Here is a 22613-nt window from a genome sequence, read left to right on the forward strand (position 1 = left end):
TTAGAAAGAGAACTTAGAAGGTTGTTACAGTTCAGAACAGAAATATTGATGGCCTGTAACTAAAAGTGAGCTGGTGATGGGGATGGAGAATATGGGAGAGATCCAATGGCTATTAGATCCAATAGATATCTAGGAGGTGGTCTTCAGTTTACAACTTGACACTGTTTGGTGACCAGTTTGTCATAGCAGGGTGAAATTAGAGAAAAAGGAGGAATCTAAGATGACTCCCACAATTCCACACATGATACATACTGGTCCCATTAGTCAGCAAGAGGAGTAGAAGTGGAGGAACAGGTTTGGTAGAGAAAGTGATCGTGCGGGGCGTGTTGAGCTTTGAGATGCTCATGGGACAAGTGAAGAGGACGAAGTTGGCAGTTGGGATATTTTTATGCCTGAAGTTTAGGAGAGAAGATTAGGTTGGGGATGCTGGTAGTGCATAGATTTGATCCTTTTCAGTCTTTGTGTTCTGTCTACTTTTGTTACACTTACTTGATTAGTACATAGTGAAAGGTAGATTTACCATAAAGCTAATTAACTTTAAATGTATATGCTTCTCATATGCACAGGCTTCAGGAAGGGCTCTAGCGAATGTGTTTACATCGTCATGTGTTTTTGTGAAATTTGAAAAATCTAGATATTACTGCAGTTTGTCTAAAATCCTCTCTTGGCATTCTTAATCACTCTCTTTCACTCTTTCTGCCTCTGGTAATGTTGGGATGTTGCAGGTGTTTTTTGGACTCTAGCTGTGGAGAAGCTGAACTGGGAATGCACTTAATTTGGGTTTGCAGTCACTTCAGTGTGTAGTTATTGCTGGCCATCCCGATGTAGGAATGACTTTGAGAAGTACTCCTGCACTGTGCCAGCTCACCTGGCATTGTGATACAAAACTGCATAACCAGCTTTGTAACTATATTGAGATATGAATGTATCTTTACACCTCTGGCACTGGAATCATGGAAATAGAAGAGGATGAAATGTACAAAGCCAGAAACCGATTAGTAGAAAAACTTCTGATGGAGTTATAGCCTGGACATCTGCCTGATACAAAGGCTTGCATGCTGGAGGTATATTTGGAATGGGATCCCAGGGTGCAGGAGTTCAGAACAAGGGAAGTGAAATGGGACGGAAGGAAAGAAAATCAAGGATGTGATAGTGTGTTGGCTCTTGACTACAGGTAGCAGGTGTTCTGTCCTACCTGGGACTTATAACGGAGCATTGTGAGATGCTCTCAGAACTGTGCTTGAGTACAGAGGGGGACGTATTCTCCCATGGGCATTAATTCCTTCTCTCTTCAGGAGAAGTCCCAAAGCAGAGGTGAGAGACGCAATGAGCTATGCTGTGAGCTGTGTATGAGGTGATGTCTGCTTGTACTAGGCTTCCTGGTGGCTTAGTGGTAAAGAATCCCCCTGCCAATGCAGAGGCCACAGGTTCCATCCCTTAGTCAGAAAGATCCCCTGGAGAAGGAAATGGCAATCCACTCCAGTATTCTTGCCTGGGAAATCCCATGGACAGAGGAGCCTTGGCAGGCTACAGTCCACGGGGTCACAAAAGAGTCCAACATGACCTCGCAACTGAAAACTGCTTGCAGTGGTTACATGGGTGTGAAACCAGTCTGAGCCTGTGTGGAACTGGTCACTGTGGCAGAAGGGATGGAAGGGGTAAGCAGTGGGCCAAGAGGATTTTGAAGTGATGCTGAAGAGCCATCTAATGTTGACAGAGGATTCTGTTCTCATTCATTCATGGTCAAACATTCTCTGTTGTTAGAATTACATATGCTAGTACAGGGCATGTCGTTATAAATCTCCATTCTGTTTTACTTTTTGATGACAACCACACAAAATAGACTTTATCAGAATTTCTACTTGTAGAACACAACCTTGTCATGGCTATTAAAAATTTCAGTCAACATGCTACTGTGAACTAGTTCCCTTGCAGGACATTTGGTCCTGTCCAAAATGTCCTGAGCATTTTTGGTCCATGACACATGATTTGGGACAAGACTGATTTCAAGGGAATCTCATAGACATTTTAGATAAGACTAAAAGACTCTGATGCTGGGAGGGATTGGGGGCAGGAGGAGAAGGGGACAACAGAGGATAAGATGGCTGGATGGCATCACCGACTCAATGGACGTGAATCTGAGTAAACTCTGGGAGTTGGTGATGGACAGGGAGGCCTGGCGTGCTGCAATTCATGGGGTCGCAAAGAGTTGGACACAACTGAGCGACTGAACTGAAGTATCTGCTAACCAACTATTCCTTGCCAGAATTTTCCTATATGTATATAATTTATACAAATAAGATAATACTATGTAAAATATTTCTGTTTTTTCCTGTTTTTATTTTCCTTTATTTTGGGTAACTTTTCATTAACAGTTAGGTAGACCTACTTTAATCTTGTTTAATGACTGCATAGTAGTCCATTATATGGATTTATGAGAATTTATTTAATCAGGGTTCTCTGTTGTTGGATGTTTTTCCTTATAGAAATAAAAATACTTCTTTTATCTCTGACTTGTGGGGGAAGATAGATAATGGAAATGGGGAGAGGAATTATGAAAGAATTTGAGAGAGAGAAGTTTTGATTTTTAAAGTCGTCTGGTATTATCTCTTTTCTGTGATGATGACGAAGTGCTTGAGGTTTCTGGGGGAAAAGAAACAGAAAAGTAAAATGCTAAGACTTCTATTGTCTCAGATCAGCAAGAAAAATACTCAGTATTTTTGCCCCCTTTTGTATTTTTTTAAGTTTATTGTTTGCACAAAATTTGCAGATGAGGTTAATGGCACTGGATGAGAATTTGAAATCAACTTTTCATTTTTCCTTGCAACATCGGGACTCAGTGATATTTTGGCAGTTTTCCTAGCCCTTTTCCTTCATATCATGTGATTATTAATGATATGATAATACATAATTAGAAAATTTATAACAGCAATTCCATTTCCTCATTACAATTCGAGGTCATCAGAAAGGACTTCTGAAAAGAGGAGACTTGAATAAGAAAAGGGGATAAGGTTTTTCTGAACAAACCCAGCCTTTAGTTTTCCCTTTAAGCAAGTTTTAAAAGAAGTGGTGACCTCACCTCTGTCCTTAAAATGCCTGCTTCTAAGGCAAATGTATGAGGTAGTTTGGGCTGTAGTATTTTTTAGCATGTTATCTGGACTTAGGTAATTTTTATTCACTGTATCACAAAAGAACCATGTTTTTATATCTGTTTTATATAACTACTGATCTTGCCTCCTTATGTTGTAAAAATCATCCAAGAAATTAGTTCAGTCAATATTGTGAGTTTTACACTGCAGCACGAAGTTCTGAAAGTTGCTGATCCAAAGACTAGGTCACAAGGAAGGAAGAGAAGAATTAAAGCACAGATAGTTGGTCTTACCTTAGCAACGGAAATATATTTCTGGTTTTTTGAATCTCCTGTTATTGGATATGTTGGGCAATTACTCATCTTTTGGGCTGTTAACTAACACAGTCATTCCTCATTCATCATCCTTAGGAAAGCTACAAGTCTGAAGGAAAAGACAGAAATAGACTCATTGGTTCTAAAATAAGACCCTTGGTTCTATAGAAGAACTGCCTATCTCTTGGGAAAGATGGGAAGGTTCCCATCATCTCATCCCGAAAGCCATCCTTTGTCTTAGCCACGTTTTCCATTGCCGATCACTTACTAGGAAAACATTCCAGTGAGTGTGCAGTGAGTGGTACAGACCACCAAAAAAGATGAAGTGGAGATGCCCGGCATGCCTCACTATTTATAAGAAAATATTTCCCCTAAAGATGGGAAAGTCCAAGTCTTTAAATACTCTGGGAGAGGAGAATAATGGAAAAAACTACAGTTTCTGTTCTGTTGGTTCACAACATTTTTCTCACAAATCATTTAGATGGACCTTTAAGCAAGTCACACAGTGACCGAAATCTTATATTAATTGCCCCACTTTGGGTTTCTGGCTAATGTATCTGGCAGCAAGACTAAAGAACAAGCAAAAGAGAATGAACAGCTGGTGGTGGTGTGGGGGAATGCAAGGCCATCCATTATTTGTGGCCTGGAACCCTAAGTTAGGTGGGAGAACCACAGGGCTCTCCTTAATAGGGCAGTCCACGCAGATGGTTTGAAGCAAACGATTTGGCTTTTTTTTTTTAATGTATGTGTTTTTAATTGAAGGATAATTGCATTACACTATTGTTTTCATAATGATTTGGTTTCTTGTCTTTCGAATACAACTTCAGTTTAAGTTGATATTTTGTTCCTAGTGGTTACTTCACTTGCTATTCTACCAGGAAGTTAATTCAGCAAGTCTCTCTGGCATTTAGTGTATATATAAGTACATATTATCTTCCTAGATAATCAGTCATCCATTGCCTTGAGTTTCGGAAATACAATTTAGTCCATAATCCTAGTTTTCTTTTGGTCTCTGCTTCCTGAATCCCTTGGTGGTATGGGTCCTGAGTAGGTCGATCATGGTTCGACAGGCAGAACCAGTAGAAGACAGACACACACATTCATTAAGGAATTTCTTATACGGAGCAGGCTTACGGAATTGTGGAGGCTGTCTAAGAAAGTCTAGAGTTGGTAGGGCAGGCTGTCAGGGAGGGAAGATCCCAGTAGGTGGAAACCCCATGGGCATGGTCTGCAGCGGCTTTCAGCAGGCAGAAGGCCATCTCTCCCTCAGAAAGCCTTCGCCCTGCTAAGGCTGTCAGCATGTTGAGTCAGTCCCACCGAGGATGGCAACCCTTAAAGCCGACCCATTAGAGACTTCAACTGCATCTGCAAAATCCCTTCACATCAGCACCTGGATTCATGTTTAAGTGAATTGTTGAAGGCAGTTACCTAGCCAAATGGACACAGCAAAAATCCATCCCATTCAGAGAAGCGAGAGGAGCTGCCTGAGAAATAACTGCCACAGAGGTGCTTCTGCAGCGTTCATGAAATCAGGGCTGGTGTCCGCTGCTCTCTACAAGCAGTCCTCTCTGAGCATCCCCAGCTGTAGCACTGCCTGCCAAGTACCTCCACCAGGGGAGCCCGGTTAGTTAATCTTGTCGGCACCGAACCCCACTCTTGGGTTTTCAAAAGTTGCACATAAAACAGGGTTTTGTTGACTGAGAAATGTTTCCCTACTGATTCCTATTTTGTGAGTTTTTAAATATTTGTTTAAACTTAAAAGCTAAAGCTCAAGAGCCAACTGCCAGTGGAAAACCAAGCGCTTACTTTATCAGAGAAGCTATTAAAATGATCTCTTCTGGGGAGTGGGAAGAGCAGTGAATGAGGCTGTGAAAGGACAACAAGAGGGTGTCCTGGTGCTGATAGAAATGCTCTGTATGTGTCTAAGGGTCAGTATCTTGGTGGTAATGTTGTGTTGCCACAAGATGTTCTTGTTTCACAAGATATTCTTGGTGGCAGAAGCTGATGGGCAAGAATGTAGAATTTTTCAATTCTAATTGAAAAATCATCCATTCTAGGGACTTCCCATGTGGTCTGATGGCTAAGACCCCACATTCCTAATGCAGGGAACCCGGGTTTGATCCCTAGTCAAGAGAGCTGGGTCCTATGTGCCACAACCAAGACTTGGCACAGCCATAAAAAAAAGAAAAAAAAATTATAAAGCAATCCTTTTATAATATTAATTTTTAATCCATTAAAAAAATAGTCATGTTTTCTTCAGGAGGTAGACATCTATATATCTTAGTCCTGTGCTTGAATAAACTACATATGGCTCAGTGGTAAAGAATCTGCCTGCTAGTGCAGAAGTGGGTTTGATCCCTGGGTTGGGAAGATCCCCTGGAGAAGGAAATGGCAATCCACTCCAGTATTTTTGCCTGAAAAACCCCGTGGACAGAGGAGCTTGGTGGGCTACAGCCCATGGGGTCGAGAAGGAGTTGGACAATAACACACTTAAAGTGTAAATCAAGAGGAAACCATTGGAAGTGTGCAGGAGGGAGGTAGTTGTGGGACAAATACCATCTTAGCCCAGAAAGTTGTATAGATTGAAAATAAAACTGTTTGAAGTATTTATGTAAATGTGCGGATTCACTCATTTAGTGAGTATTTGTGTGCCTCTCTGCCAGGCAACTGCCTATAGTTTTCATGTATTTCAGAAACTTTTCTAGATGTAGATATTGATGTCCTTGATGGCAGCCACGCCTTCCCCAAATCTCAACTGATACAGCTGTCAAAATCTGAGAATCATGTGGATTGGAATTTCTCAGTGTATATTTCTGATCCAACTATATCAGATTTTTGTGGCGAAGTGAAATTCCATCAGTCAAAAATAATTCATTGGTGACATTATAAAGATATCTGCAAATGTAATTCATGGATTGTCTTAAAAGATATTTTCTATTTGAAATGCCTTTCAGGTATTCTATTTTAGGGGTATAGAATAGGAAACTACGGTTAAGAAATAGGAAGGTGGGACCAAACTCAGTTTAAATGTTAAGAAACAGGTATTTATAGCAAATAGAAAGAAGGCTCAGTCAGTCAGGTAACCTCCAGGGACCAGCACTGGGGCGGTGGTTGTTCTCCAGTCGCTAAGTCGTGTCCGACTCATGACTTCCGTGAGATTCACAACTCACGACTCACATAGGACATGACTTACATGTCTGACTCACGCAGCCTAGCAGACTCTTGTCCATGGGGTTTTTTAGGCAGGAATACTGGAGTGCGCTGCCATTTCCTTTTCCAGGGGATCTTCCCAACCCAGGGATAGAATTTGTCGTATCTCCCGCCTTGGCAGGCCGATTCTTGACCACTGAACCACCAAGAAAGCCCTTAGCATTGGGCCTGGGCCCTGGCAACAGGCCCAAGTGCTCTGACTCCAGGGGGCTCCGTGCACTCTGTCTAGGACTCTGTAGTCACCTTTAGTGAAGGTGTAGGCTTTGCTTTTTTTTTTTAAGTACCTTAGAGGCTGAGGACCTCAGCAAGTGATTGCCATCTTTCTCTCAGAGTTTGGCCTATGAACAGCAGGATCTGTTCCCTGAAAGCTGTTATAATCTAAGTTAGTAGATAAATTTAGGGTTCTACCCAGGAAACGGCCCAATTAAGAAATACTCTCTGCATCAAATCAACTCCTGCCCTCACCCCCATAAATTAAAGTGTTTAGGAAACCATGACTCCATATTTCACCCCAGTCAGCTCCTGGCAGACATGACCTAACTGGGAGTGAGGTTGTCGGGGGTGGAGGGACCCCAACGCACCTGTGATGGAGAAGCTGTCCTGCTAGGGAGAGCTTGACTGGGTGGATGTTGGAATTTTTTAAAGTAGTTGAACTTTTGGTGAAAGGGGGCTTTTGTCTCCTGGAATAGCAACAGTTATCATCACTTAAAACCAGTGATTTCTATATACAGCAAGTGCTTCTATATATATACTCCTGTATTATTTATATAGGACTATTTTAAGATCCGTGTCACATTTTTTCTGGTGTATTTTATGGTGGGAAAATTCAGTTGGAAAAAATGCACTTAGCTCTGGTGGGGATGGTAAGGTAAAGTAAGACTTTAAAAAGAAATGAAATTTTGGGGTGTTTTTTTTCCTTCATTTTGTCTTTAAAGAGGACAGAAATAGCACGGTAGTAGCTCTCTAAGTGAAATTGTGTTGCTTCTTTCTCCTTAAACAAATCTTACCATTTTACTCATGTTATAATAATAGATCTGTCACCGTATAAGTCAGTAGAAGATCTGCAAGACGTGTAAGAATTCATCCGTGTGTCTGTTATGAAAACCTGTGAGAAATTAGCTGTTTTGTATAATATAGCTTGTAATCCAGGGTTTCTTTTTCTTTTGATTTTGCACTTGTTGAGAGGGAGAGGGGTAGGATAAGGACGTATCTACTGTTAAGAGTCATATGAGTGTGGCAGCCTGGACGGGAGGGGAATTTGGGGGAGAATGGATACATGTATATGTTTGGCTGAGTTGCTTTGCTCTGCACCTGAAACTACCATAGCATTGTTAATTGGCTATACTCCAATATAAAATAAAAAGTTAAAAAAAAAATGTAGTCTGGGTGTAGAGACACAGGCGTTCCCGGAGTCCAGGTGTGGCTTTGGCAGGAGCTAGGTGTGGATGTGATACGACAGTCTGGCCGAGGAAGGGGCAGCCCTGGGGGTTGCGCGTGCAGGGGTTGGGCCACTGTGATCTTTGTTCCCTTCCCCTGAGGAGAGGTTCCTTCCTCCGTGTTCTGTGGGGATGAATGAAACCATGGAGGTTACGGTTGGAGAAAATCAAGTCTTTTGATTGGCTGGGCCAGAAGAACATAAGAGTACGTGTGCTTAGTCGCTCAGTCGTGTCTGACTCTGCAACCCCATGGACTGTAGCCCACCAGGCTCTTCTGTTCACGGGATTCTCCAGGCAAGAACACTAGAGTGGGTTGCCATGCCCTCCCCCAGGGGACCTTCCCACCCCAGGGATCGCATCCAGGTCTCCCACACTGCAGGTGGATTCCTTACCATCTGAGCCCCCAGGGAAGCCCTAAGAGGAGTATGTTGGAGACCAAAAGAGGGAAAAACAGGGCAGTTAGGACCAGGTTCTTGACGGCCTTTGAACCCTACTCGAAGACATTTTCTTTTAAATTCAGTCATTGAAGGGAAGTGAGCACTTTTGAGTTGTAGAATGATAGGGTTATGTTGTGGTTTAGTAAGGATTACCTTTGTGTCTTGCGGGGGGTGGGCGGGGTGGTTGTTAGGTATTACGCTAGACTTGGTGGGACCTGCGGATGAAGAGTGATACAAAGATGAGGAACACAGGGGTCCCTGTCATCTAGGCATTGTTGATGATCTCAGAAGGGGAGACAGCCTTGAGGTGAGTGAGGTGTGAGTTGGTTGAGGAGGTGGTCAGGCGAGGAGGCACAGAACCAAAGGCTCGCTTTCCATTTCAGGGATTTGAAGGCCTCTGTCCTGCCCACCCCGGCCCAGGTTTCTCTTCTGGCTCAATGTCTCTAGCCTCCATTTCCTCCTCATGTGCCATAGTTTATACATCTTACAAGATCTTGGTAGTTCTCTGCTCAGTTTGCCTCATAAAATACAGAGACCCAGACCTGAACACAGTATTCCGCATAGGCTAACTGTAGCAGGAGCATTGCTTGCCTTGTTCTGAGATTGTATTGGCACTCAGTCACCAGGAAATAATATGTTCCTGGACCACCAGGACATCTATTCTGGGGAGACCTGCCATTAACAAAGAGAAGGGGTTCTGGGAAGGAGATCCTGGTGAAGAGGCCACAAGTAGGCTATGTTCCTCCTTGGAAACCTGCCTAGGTCTGCTCACCTTCCTTAGCGACTTCTCCTGTCACCTCCTGTTCCCCATTCCTGCTCCCGCCTCCTGAACCCTTTCATCCCTCATGGGTGGTAGTTCTGTAACTGCTCATTGAACTGTGCGTCTTATACATTTTATTGTTCAGTTCAGTCGTTCAGTTGTGTCCGACTCTTTGTGACCCCACGGACTGCAGCACACCAGGCCTCCCTGTCCATCACCAACTCCTGGAGTGTACTCAAGTTCATGTCCATTGAGTCAGTGATGCCATTCAACCATCTCATCCTCTGTCGTCCCCTCCTCCCACCTTCAGTCTTTCCCAGCATCAGAGTCTTTTCCAATGAGTCAGTTCTTCTCATCAAGTGGCCAGAGTATTGGAGCTTCAGCTTCAGCATCAGTCCTTTCAATGAATATTCAGGACTGATTTCCTTTAGGATTGACTGGTTGGATCTTCTTGCAGTCCAAGGGACTCTCAAGAGTCTTCTCCAGCACCACAGTTCAAAAGCATCAATTCTTCGGCGCTCAGCTTTCTTCACAGTCCAACTCGCACATCCATACATGACTACTGGAAAATCCATAGCCTTGACTAGACGGACCTTTGTTGGCAAAGTAATGTCTCTGTTTTTGAATATGCTATCTAGGTTGGTTCCATGTCCATTTCTAACTGTTGCTTCTTGACCTGCATACAGTTTTCTCAGGAGGCAGGTCAGGTGGTCTGGTATTCCCATCTCTTTCAGAATTTTCCATAGTTTATTGTGACCCACACAGTCAAAGGCTTTGGATAGTCAATAAAGCAGAAGTAGATGTTTTTCTGGAACTCTCTTGCTTTTTCAGTGATCCAACAGATGTTGGCAATTTGATCTCTGATTCCTCTACCTTTTCTAAAACCAGCTTGAACATCTGGAAGTTCATGGTTCATGAATTGCTGAAGCCTGGCTTGGAGAATATTGAGCAGTACTTTACTAGCATGTGAGATGAGTGCAATTGTGCAGCAGTTTGAGCATTCTTTGGCATTGCGTTTCTTTGGGATTGGAATGAAAACTGACCTTTTCCAGTCCTGTGGCCACTGCTGAGTTTTCCAAATTTGCGGGCATATGACTGCAGCACTTTCGCAGCATCATCTTTTAGGATTTGAAATAGTTCCACTGGAATTCCATCACCTCCACTAGCTTTGTTCGTGGTGATGTTTCCTAAGGCCCACTTGACTTCACATTCCAGGATGTCTGGCTCTAGGTGAGTGATCACACAATTGTGATTATCTGGGTCATGAAGATCTCTTTTGTACAGTTCTTCTGTGTATTCTTTCCACCTCTTCTTTGTATCTTCTGCTTTTGTTAAGTCCGTACCATTTCTGTCCTTTATCGAGCCCATCTTTGCATGAAATGTTCCCTTGGTATCTCTGATTTTCCTGAAGAGATCTCTAGTCTTTTCCATTCTATTGTTTTCCTTTATTTCTTTGCATTGATCACTGAGGAAGGCTTTGTTATCTCTCCTTGCTATTCTTTGGAACTCTGCATTCAAATGGGTATATCTTTCTTTTTCTCTTTTGCCTTTCGCTTCTCTTCTTTTCACAGCTATTTGTAAGGCCTCCTCAGACAACCATTTTGCCTTTTTGCATTTCTTTTTCTTGGAGATGATCTTGATCACTGTCTCCTGTACAGTGTCATGAACCTCTGTCCGTAGTTCTTCAGGCACTCTGTCTATCAGATCTAATTCCTTGAATCTATTTCTCACTTCCACTGTATAATCGTAAGGGATTTAATTTAGGTCATACCTGAATGGTCTAGTGATTTTCCGTACTTTCTTCAATTTAAGTCTGAATTTGGCAATAAGGAGTTCATGATCTGAGCCACAGTCAGCTCCCGTTCTTGTTTTTGCTGACTGTGTAAAGCTTTTCCATCTTTGGCTGCAAAGAATATAATCGATCTAATTTCAGTGTTGAACATCTGATGATGTCCATGTGTAGAGTCTTCTCTTGTGTTGTTGGAAGAGGGTGTTTGCTATGACCAGTGCATTCTCTTGGCAAAACTGTTAGCCTTTGCCCTGCTTCATTTTGTACTCCAAGGTCAAATTTGCCTGCTACTCCAGGTATCTCTTGACTTCCTATTTTTGCATTCCAGTCCACTATAATGAAAAGGACATCTTTTTTGGGTGTTAGTTCTAGAAGGTCTTGTAGGTCTTCACAGAGCCATTCAACTTCAGCTTCTTCAGCATTACTCGTCAGGGCATAGACTTGGATTGCCGTGATATTGAATGGTTTGCCTTAGAAACAAACAGATTATTCTGTCGTTTTTGCGATTGCACTCAAGGACTGCAGTTTGGATTCTTGTTGACTATGATGGCTACTCCATTTCTTCTAAGGGATTCTTGCCCACAGTAGTAGATATAATGGTCATCTGAGTTAAATTCACCCATTCCAGTCCGTTTTAGTTCACTGATTCCTAAAATGTCGATGTTCACTCTTCCCATCTCTTATTTGACCACTTCCAATTTTCCTTGATTCATGGACCTAACACTCCATGTTCCTATGCAATATTGCTCTATACAGCATTGGACTTTACTTCCATCACCAGTCACATCCACAACTGGGTGTTGTTTTTGCTTTGGCTCCGTCTCTCCATTTTTTCTGGAGTTATTTTTCCATTGATCTCCAGTAGTATATTGGGGAGTTCATCTTTCAGTGTCCTATCTTTTCATACTGTTCATGGGGTTCTCAAGGCAAGAATACTGAAGTGGTTCGCCATTCCCTTCTCCAGTGGACCACGTTTTGTCAGAACTCTCCACCATGACCCGTCTGTCTTGGGTGGCCCTACACGGCATTGCTCATAGTTTCATTAAGTTTCATTTAGATAAGGCTGTGGTCCATGTGATCAGATTGGTTAGTTTTCTGTGATTGTGGTTTTCAGTCTGTCTGCCCGCTGATGGAGAGGGATAAGAGGCTTATAGAAGCTTCCTGATCGGAGAGACTGACTGAGAGGGAAACTGGTCTTGTTCTGATGGACAGGGCCATGCTCAGCAAATCTGTAATCCAATTTTCTCTTGATGGGTGGGGCTGTGTTCCCTCCCTGCTGTTTGACCTGAGGCCTTGGTGGAGATAATGAAGATAATGGCAACCTCCTTGGAAAGGTCCCATGCAGGCACTGCTGCACTCAGTGCCCCTACATGTTATTGGAAGTAGGTTTATATTCATTCATTTACTCTTCATTCAAAAGGAAAGGAAAAAAGATCTGGAGAAAAGAGGCAAAGGTGACTCAGAGTTTTAAGGCTGGGTGATTGGAGCTCCAATGGCACTATTTCCAGAGGTGGCACTTAGAATAGGGAGGTGTTACTAAGGAAGGACAAAGACTCTGCCTAAAGACACAGGTCTTTGCTCTCAGGTGAAGGCGCCCTGGCAGAAGCAGGCCAGTGTGTTTGTCCTTGTTAGAAGAAGGAACGATGTTGTGGGAATCGCATGGATCGAACACTGAGATGGTGATCCTTGGATTCTTCATATATGACCTTTCTTGTCTTGAACATCTTTTGTTCCCAAAGTCACCTTTCATGATCTTTTGATATGTTGGCCACTTTTCAGCTTCTTCAAGTAGTTTTTAAAAAAATTTGGCTTCCAAACACCAATGTCTCTCTTCTCTGCTCACGCCACCAGCCCCTCCTTCTCAGTCTCCTTTTCGACTGTATCTCCACTTCCTGCCCTAGAGACGCTGGCCTGCCCTGGGCTCAGGCTGCACACACCCCCTCTCTTGGTGATCTCCACTGGTGTCTGGCTTCACTAGCGTTTCTTCTCTGGGAGTTCTCACTCTTCATCTGTAACCCACACGGCTCACACTCTGTTGAATTCTGCACTTAGGTATGTAACTGCCTGTTTGATATTTCCACTGGGAAGTCTAATAGGCATCTTGAACTTAACGTGTCTAACACTGAACTGATTTCTTCTTTCCAGGTGAGTACCTTCCACAGTCCTCCTCTATAAATGGCAACTCTATCCTTCCCACTGCTCAGGCCCCCAAATCCTAGAGTCAGCCCTGGCTTGTCGCCGCCTCTCCTGCCTACATTCAGTCGATCAGCAAAACCTGTTGGCTCTAATCTAAAATAAACACCCAGATTCTAAGTACTTCCCACCCCCTCCATTGTTGCCATCTGGCCCAGGCCACCATCCTTGTCACTGAGATCACTGAAATAACTTTTGTTGTTTTTTTAAAATTTTGATCGGAGTATAGTTGCTTTGCAATGTTGTGTTAGTTTCTGCTCTACAGCAAAGTCAATCAGCTATACATACACATATCAGTTCAGTTGCTCAGTCCCATCCAATTCTTTTCAACCCCATGGACTGCAGCATGCCAGGCTTCCCTGTCCATCACCAACTCCCAGAACTTGCTCAAACTCATGTCCATTGAGTCAGTGAGGTCATCCAACCATCTCGTCTTCTGTCTCCTCCTCCTCTTGCCTTCAGTCTTTCCCAGCATCAGAGTCTCTTCCAATGAGTCAGTTCTTCTCATCAAGTGGCCAGAGTATTGGAGCTTCAGCTTCAGCATCAGCCCTTCCAATGAATATTCAGGACCGATTTCCTTTAGGATTGACTGGTTGGATCTCCTTGCAGCCCAAGGGACTCTCAAGAATTTTCTCCAACACCACAGTTCAGAAGCGTCAATTCTTCGGCGCTCAGCTTTCTTTCGGGTCCAACTCTCACATCCATACATGACTACTGGAAAAACCATAGCTTTGACTATATGGACCTTTGTTGACAAAGAAATGTCTCTGCTTTTTAATATGCTGTTTAGGTTGGTCATAACTTTTCTTCCAAGGAGCAAGTGTCTGTTAATTTCATGGCGGCAGTGATTTTGGAGCCCAAGAAAATAAAGTCTGTCTGAAAATAAACACTGTTTCCATTGTTACCCCATCTATTTGCCATGAAGTGATGGGCCCAGATCCTGTGATCTTAGCTTTTTGGATGTTGAGTTTTAGGCCAGCTTTTTCACTCTCCTCTTTCGTTTTCATCAAGAGGCTCTTTAGTTCTTCTTCACTTTCTGCCATAAGGGTGGTATCATCTGCATATCTGAGATTATTGATATTTCTCTCAGCAATCTTGATTCCAACTACTTTTTGGACTTCTTCCCATTTAGGTCACCACAGAGCACTGAGTGAAGTGCCCTGTGTTATACAGTAGGTTCTCATTAGTTATCTATTTTATACACACGATCCCTGGGTCAGAAAGATGCCCGGCAGTAGGAAATGGCAACCCACTCCAGTATTCTTGCCTGGAAAATCCATTGACAGAAGAGCCTGGTGGGCTACAGTCCATGGAGTCGCAGAGTCAGATAGGACTGAGCAACCGCACACAAAGCGTGCGCACACACACACTTCAGTAAAAGCTAACGTCTTAGTGATGGAGATGTGATCTGCACTACCCCCCATCCCCAGCTACCCTGGCCAACCCCTACTAACCCCCATCTCATCTTTGCTACTTTCTCTCCTGCTTACTCTGCTCCAGCCACACTGCTTGCTTTCCCTCGAGCATACCAGGCCTCTCCTCTCCAGGGCTCCATCGTTCCCTCCACCTGAAACATCTTCCCCAACCCCTTACTTACTTCATTTGGCTCCTTAACGCCCTCCAGCATTGTTCAACTGTCCCCTTACTAGGGAGGCCCTTCCCTGGCCAGCCTAAGCTAAATAATTTGGCCTCTGCTTTTTTTGTTCTGCACAACACATTTTATACAGTCTGACACACATTTATACTGTTTCCCTGAGTGTTTGTCTCCCCTGCTAGAATGTTCCTTGAAAGCCAGAGCTTTGTTTTGTGCCCTGAGGTATAAGCCTGGCATATATAGTAGACATCAGTACATATTTACTGAGTGAATGAATGAGTTTGTGACTATAGTTCATTGACACTTACATAGCATTGTACCTTATGGATTATACATTATGTTCAAAAACATTAGATCACTGGTCAGTGTGTTCAATTTTTGTACATCAGACTAAATCTAACTCTAATGCTGCTTAAGTGTATTGACTTCCTTGATGGCCTATATGCAAACTGGTTTCCTTGGGAGATCTTAAGTATGGCCTTCAACTCTATCCTCCATCTTGTTTTGTTTTAGTGATGGGGGACCTCAATTCTAACTTATAGAGCATTTCTTTATGTTATCACTAGTTTCATTTTTAGGAACTTTATTGATTCCTGCTTGTTGAATTATTATAATTATTATAATTCTTATGTCAGGTAAACTGGGAGATGTTTAAAAACAGAGGCATATCAAATGCCTCCCTTGCCCTAATGCCCTTGTTTAGTGAGGGGCTACAACACTGCATGGGCTTCCCTGGTGGCTGAGTGGTGAGGAATCCATCTGTGGTGTAAGAGACACAGAAGATGGGGTTTCGATCCCTGGGTCAGGAAGATCCTATGGAGGCAGGCGTGGCAGCCCACTCCAGTGTTCTTGTGGGGAGAATCCCATGGACAGAGGAGCCTGGTGGACTACAGTCCACGGGGTCGCAGAGTTGGACACGACTGAAGCAACTTACACGCACGCATGACGCTGCACAACCTCATGGGAACTGTTAGGTCTTGCATGCCTACAGTTGTGGGGCACAGCAGCCATGGCAGACGTAAAATGTTTGGCTTCAGTTTCTCATTGTTGAATCTTCTGTTTGTTTTCTTCCTGCTGTTCAAGTGGCATTTTAAGACCCTGTCTGCTTTGCACTCACATTGCTCGGTCGTTTGGACTACTGCTTGTCGCTTGTTGTTAGCTCAGCTGTGTCAAGTTTTTCCTGATTCCATTCTACTTCATCTGCTCACTTGGCTTTCTGCCTTAGGTGTTTCAGTTACTCTGCCTGCTGTTCCATTTCACTTGATTGACATCAAACTTGCATGAGAGCAAATGAGTCCATATTTTCATTAGGCGGTTAAGGTACCCTTTGTCAGCCTAATCATTACCTAGTTAATTATCCCTATCAAAATACAAATGGTATCTGTCATTCAGAATCTGAGCCTAGCATTGTGGTAAGGTTAAAAGATTCGAGCGTGGCAACCGGCAACAGTTCTGAGCCAATTCTCCAGAGAGATGACGCAGTACTTTGATTTGGGGAGCAGTGGGAGCAGGCGGAGGCAGAAATTTGATCCTAGTTTTATTGCATATAGATGATTTTACTTAGCCTACCTCACAGTGAAGACATGTTATTATAATTTCATCTGTGCAAGTGCCCTGTTTTGAACACATAGCAGTTAAAATCTAGGTGATTATTTCATAGTCAACTTAATAATTCTGAATTTGACTGGAAATGTTTATGGAGCCCTATACTCTGAGGAGAGGCCTACATAGATGCTCTTAGGTCTGACTTAAGTATTTCGTTAGTCATCTAGGACCAGACTAGATGGAGAGAGGCTGTAGGTATAAGTTTCAGGACAGTTTGAAATGACATGAATACTGCAAGACCCCGTATATCTAGCCACAAAGGGCTGTCTCTAAGCCCTAATTGTGCCAGCAATGTCTGCTTCATTCTATATAATCTAGCTATATTAAAAAGCTTTAGTGCTATTTCATGCCTGTAATCGCATATTTGTGCTGATTGCTATGTTTTTATTCTTCTCTTTGGAAGTTAAGAATCCATCAGTTCATAATCTTTTCCAGTTTTTGGTTTATAAATATCTTTTGTTAGTTTCCCCAAAATTGCTTTGCTGCTTTCAATCCTGGCTTAATCCCTCCAATGCTCCAGTTAAGAATGGTGTTATTTGAGCTCAGTTCTTTAAATTTCTGTTTTGATAAGTTTATATTTTCCCTTTGGTTCCATTGATGAGGCCAAAGGCTGAATTCCCTGCAGTGAATGGTTAAGTAGGGGAAGAGGTACCTTATTGCTGTCTTCCAAAAGCATGATTAGAGAAGAGGGATATCTTTTTTTTTTTTTTGTACTGCTTACTGGGAAGAAGGTTAGAAAACAAGACTTCTCACCAGGAATTCCAAAGCTAAAAATATGTGACTCTGGGGCAGATGAAGAAGTTTCAACATTGGAGGTGGGGGTGTGAAAGGGAACACTGAGGTAGGAAGAAAACTTAATTTTCCATTCAAGAAGCCTAGCTTACATGAATAGTTTCTAGAGTAAGGCCTTTTCCAGTCAGATCTGTTGGTGCTATCGAGCTGGTATTTCAAGTATGTCCATCTGCATTTAAACGAATTGCTCCAAGACAATCTGATTATGCGGTAGTTACTTTGGTGAGAATAGCGCCTCAGTGGAATGGAAACTTCATTTTGAGTCTAATATTAGACCTTGCTTTGGAAAATTCCTTTTAAATGATCACAAGCTGGGAATAGCAAAAGAATTTAACTTTCGACAGACAGCATTCACCAAGAATTTTTAACTGCTTATGTTTGGGTCCTTGGGAAAGCAGATGGGAGAAACTGACCTGACCAAACTGACTAGACTAGAAGTGACTTGACCTGATGCGGTGTTTATGTATCTGTTGCTGATAAGTTTCCCTTGTAGTCTCATTTGCTCAAAATATTTTCATTCTTTGAGTGTGAGTGCACTAAGGATGCAGATTGTTAGGATGCCTAATTGTCTAACAATCTTAACTTCTCAGTCTCCAGACAACGTTGCCTGCACAGGGGTCTGAGGCAGAGCAGAAAGGGCAGATGAACCCACAGACCCAAAGCCAGCCTCTGAGTAAGTGCTGGGAACTTCATCAGAACTGGCCTTCAGGATATTTTTAGTTTGACTGGTTGTATCTGAGCAAACTCACCCAGTTTGAAGTAAAGTTTATTTAAATGATGCGCCCTCACTCCCACTGCCTCCAAAAAAACCTCACCCTGTCATTTAAAAATATAATATGTTGGGTAGGGGGAGGCTCAAAAGGGGAAAGATACATGAATATATATAACTGATTCATGTTGTCCTGCAGCAGAAATTTACATTGTAAAACAATTATGTTCCAATTAAAGAAAATAATATAATGTTAAAATGATCATGAAGTTTCCAGATATGATGTCTCCTTGGCTTAGCTTAAGGATACATCTCAGCTGCCCTCATGCCTTGTGTTAGGAAAACCAATTATTGGTGTATGAGATAAATTTAATATTTTTAAAAGATCTTTTTGAAATTGAAATGCATCCTTTTTTCATTTTTAAATTTTTAATTGGAGGATAATTGCTTTACAATATTGTGTTGGTTTCTGCCATACCTCACCATGAGTCAGCCATAGATATACATATGTCCCCTCTCTCTTAACCTCCCTCCCACCTCCCACCCCTCTAGATTGTCACAGAGCACCTGATTTGAGTTCTCTGTGTCATAAAGCAAATTTCCACTGGCTATCTATTTTACATATGGTAATTTTTGTTTCTATCACAGTGCACATTTAATGTAGTAGACTTTTTCTTTCTGACTAAGCTGGTAATAGTTGATAGTGCCTTAGAATTGAGGAAGAATATTGATAAAATTAATATAAGCTACCATTTATTGATTGCCCAGTTGATCCTAGTCCCTGCCTTTGCTAGGTGCATTATCCCTGATACTAACGATAATCCTGCATGGCAGCAGTTATGAGCCTGGGTTTAGAGAAGAGGAGACTGAGGCTCCGAAAAGTTACGTAGGCCTTGGTCCTGATTACACAGCTGGTGGTAGCTAAAGTGGTGACACTAGAGTTCATATCCAGAAGTGGTCAGTTTCGCAGCATGTGTTCTTATAGGATATCTTTTTGATGTTTACTATATTTGAAATTAAACCTGAGGAATTTTAAACATTTACTTTTTTTTAAGGGACAACCATGAATCCATTACATGTTAATATAGCATTTTTATTAAAGATAACTTTTTCCAAAACTTGAATAGTAAAGAGAGTAGTGGTTGCCTTTCTGTGTATTGCTTATTATCAAGCTAAATGGAGGGCAGCTAGATTCTCTTCTGTATTCAGTCTGTGCTATACACTGTTTTATTGAGGTATGTGAAGAAACTCTGTCCTCACACAGATATGTATTTGAAAAGGGAGGGGTATTTTAATAACCTTTATGAATATTTGGATGTTCTTTGATAATAACCCCAAACTCCCCAAGTGATAGTTTCTTTAAGGTTAGTTGCAATGTATCATCTGAAACTATGCCAGTGGACTTGTGGTGCCCTGTTCCATTAAAATCTTTTGGTCCGGAATCTTCCTTACAAAAGAATTCTGAGTAATGTGTATAGCTGTTCCCTGAATCCAAGAAGTAGGGCTTAATTCCTACCACTCACCCTCCCTGGGGGTGGGCTAGACCAAATGACTTGCTTCCAAAGAGTAGAATGAAGACAAGGAAAAAATTGGTAACTTTTGCAGTGAAGACATCTGGGAAACGTTACCTTGGCCACATAGTGACCGTGAACGTCGCCTGTGATGATGTGAGCCCCGATGTCCTGTAACGAAAAAACTCATCATCCCAGTCTAATCGTGAGAAAAACATCAGAAAAATATGTCCAAATCAGAAGATATTCTACAGAGTACCTGACCAGAACTACTTGCTTGTCAAGCTCATGAAAAACAAGGGCAGACTGGGAAACCGTCACAGACCAGAGGAATCTGGGACGACACAACAGCTGAGTGCAGTGTGGTCCTCAAGACTGGATACTTGAACAGAAAGAGGACATTAATGGAAAAACTGGTGAAATCCGAATAAAATCTAGAATGTACTTACTGTTACCGTATCAGTGTCAAATGGTAAAGCAAGGTGTTAATAATGGGAGGGGGAAATTGAGTAAAGGGTATACAAGAACTCTGTCTTTGCCACTTTCCTGTAAATCTAAAATTACTGCAAAATAAAAAGTCTTTTTAAAATCCGTTGTCGTGCATTGCATCCTGAATAAATCGTTTACCCATGCATGATTTGGTCACATCATGGCCATGGTCATTTGGAGAATACTGGTTCACAGAGTTAGGCAGATCTTTGAACTGTTGACACAATTTATTGTTCAGTACTTTACAAATCACATTTGTTAATAGCGCCACCTGTCTCCATCAGGTAAGTCTTCACTGAGAAGCTCTCAGGTTTCATGGTGGTAGATACAAGTTTCCCGAAATCCTAATTTTCCCTTGAAAGCTCAGATGTTATGTTTGGCAGTGAACACTGCTCTTGTTTTCCTGAATGTAATAGGCTCATCGTGTTCATTTTCAAGAAAATGTCTGCCAAATATCCAAGTCTAAATAACCATAGCTTGGTAGTTATTCTTTAAAATGTTTGGTGAAAAAATTGATTCAACTTGCAACTCAATTTGCATGAGTCTTTTTCCTCAAAACAGCTGTCATACTTCAGAATGCAACAGAAATGTTTTATGGTTCCTAGTTTGTCATGTACAATATTGAAAGACAGGTCCCAGGAATCAAGATTTAATGAAGCTGATTACTTCTACTGTATCATCAAGGATATTTTTTTCCCCTCTGGAAAAGAATTATTTTACAATTTTCAATTGAAATACAGTTGATTTACAGTGTTCTGTTAATTTCAGCTGTATAGCAAAGTGATTCAGTTTTATATACTTTTAAAAATTCTCTTCCATTGTAGGTTCTCACAAGATATTAAGTATAGTTCCCTGTGCTATACAGTAGGTCCTTGGTGGCTATAGATTTTATATATAGTCATGTGTATGTTTTAATCCCAGACTTCTAATTTAAAGGATACTTGAACAGATTTTTCCCCTTTTACTGTGTGTGTGTGTGTGTGTGTGTGTGTGTATGTTAGAGAAGACAGTGACCACTAGTAGTGACCCACTACTACCGCTGCCTTGACTTGTGCTGAGGCACTTTTATACCAGTGGTGCAAATACCAGCACAGTGGAAAACTCCAGGAACATTTTAGTAATCTAAATGAAAAGGATTTGGCCTTTCTGACTTTCCTAAAAGGGTCCTGGGCACCACACTTTGAGAACTGCTGTCCTCAGGTAAAGCAGCAGTTGCTAAATGGTCACAAAGGAACAGCTGACATAACCAGAGACCAACTCCATTAAGAAGCAGATGGCACCATGGTGGTACCCGGTGTGTAGATGATGATGCTGTTTTGGCTTAACTGGTCTTACTTTTGATGGCCCATGAAGCTTTTCCATTTGTTTGTGGACAAACATTTCCAAACCATTTTTAAATGCTGAAAGGTAGACTTTGATAATCTGGGATCTGTGTCTGTTGCTGTTTTTTAACATAATCCTTTATAAGACTACATTCAGGAAATTCAGAAAATCACCTCTGAAAATTACCTCTTTGCTTTCTTTTCTTTAAAGGTAAATCTCACCTGGCTATTGTGCAGCGAGTAAACAATGAGGGAGAGGGGGATCCATTTTATGAAGTTCTGGGAATTGTCACATTAGAGGATGTGATTGAAGAAATCATCAAATCTGAGATTCTAGATGAAACAGATTTATACAGTGAGTACCGTCACCTGAGTATAATTTTCCCAAACCTTTGCTTTTATTTGCCATGTTGTTTGTGAGTCATCTGACATCTCTTCAGCTGTTGTCTGTTTCTAATAACACACAGTGTGTGTAGGCAGGGTACCACCTACAAGTATACACCAGTCCTTCCACCGCAGAGGAAGAAGAGGCAGGTCCTGTAATATCAACTGGCCTTTTTTTTTTTTTTTTTTTTTTTAAAGCCAACTGCTTCTGAGCTGGGCATTACTTGCCCTAAACAGAGAGCTCCATTCTTGACTTTCATTTTACAGTTAGGCAAATTGTTTCAGTTAAGTTTCTGTCTCTACTTAAAGTCATAATTAAAATGCTTAAAAACTGAGAAAGGTTTGTGGATAGCAACTGTTGAAATTTCCTTGTTCCAGTACCCATGGGTCAGGATAGAGATGAAGTTTGCAGACGTAGTTTTGCTGGGTTAGTGTTGTCACCGCGGAGTATATAGCAAAAGCAGGACAGGTTAGGGTACACAATAAAAGCGTGTCTTTCTCGTTCTGTTTCTCTGCCTTTTGGGAGGTGGGCCTGGATCAGGGAAGGTGGGTATCCACACCTATTTGCCCAGGAGTAGGCTTGATCCTGGGGCTTCCTAGGTGGCACTAGTGGTAAAGAACCCGCCTGCCAGTGTAGGAGATGTTTAAGAGATGCAGGTTCGATCCCTGGATTGGGAAGATCCCCTGGAGGAGGGCATGGCAACCCACTCCAGGATTCTCTTGCCTGGAGAATCCCATGGACTGGTGCACTGCAGTCCTTAGGGTCACACACAGTCAAACATGACTGAAGTGACTTAGCACACACACAGGCTTGATCCTGGGCTGAGCGTTGAACCTGCATTCTCTCCTATTAAATCCACAACTGTTGGATTTCCTTAGCCTCACTCTTGGCAAAGTAATACTCTTTGAAGAGTTTCTTAATGCCAAAGATGGCCCAAGGCCTGAGATGTTAGGGGTTGTCAAAGGTGGTATAGAGAAG

At 42.1% G+C, this 22613-nt stretch overlaps 1 protein-coding gene across 2 annotated transcripts in view; it reads left to right on the top strand.

Moving 5' to 3' along the window:
• The window catches only part of CNNM2 (cyclin and CBS domain divalent metal cation transport mediator 2), a 172721-nt gene that overhangs the window by 117611 nt on the left and 32497 nt on the right, over window positions 1-22613 (top strand). For both annotated transcript variants that reach the window (XM_069566972.1, XM_069566971.1), the window contains exon 2: window positions 21462-21605. In XM_069566972.1, coding sequence (XP_069423073.1) covers window positions 21462-21605 — 144 coding nt within the window. The remainder of the gene's footprint in view (window positions 1-21461; window positions 21606-22613) is intronic.

The sequence above is a fragment of the Ovis canadensis genome, chromosome 22 (genome assembly GCF_042477335.2).
Source record: "Ovis canadensis isolate MfBH-ARS-UI-01 breed Bighorn chromosome 22, ARS-UI_OviCan_v2, whole genome shotgun sequence".
Taxonomy (NCBI): Eukaryota; Metazoa; Chordata; class Mammalia; order Artiodactyla; family Bovidae; genus Ovis; species Ovis canadensis.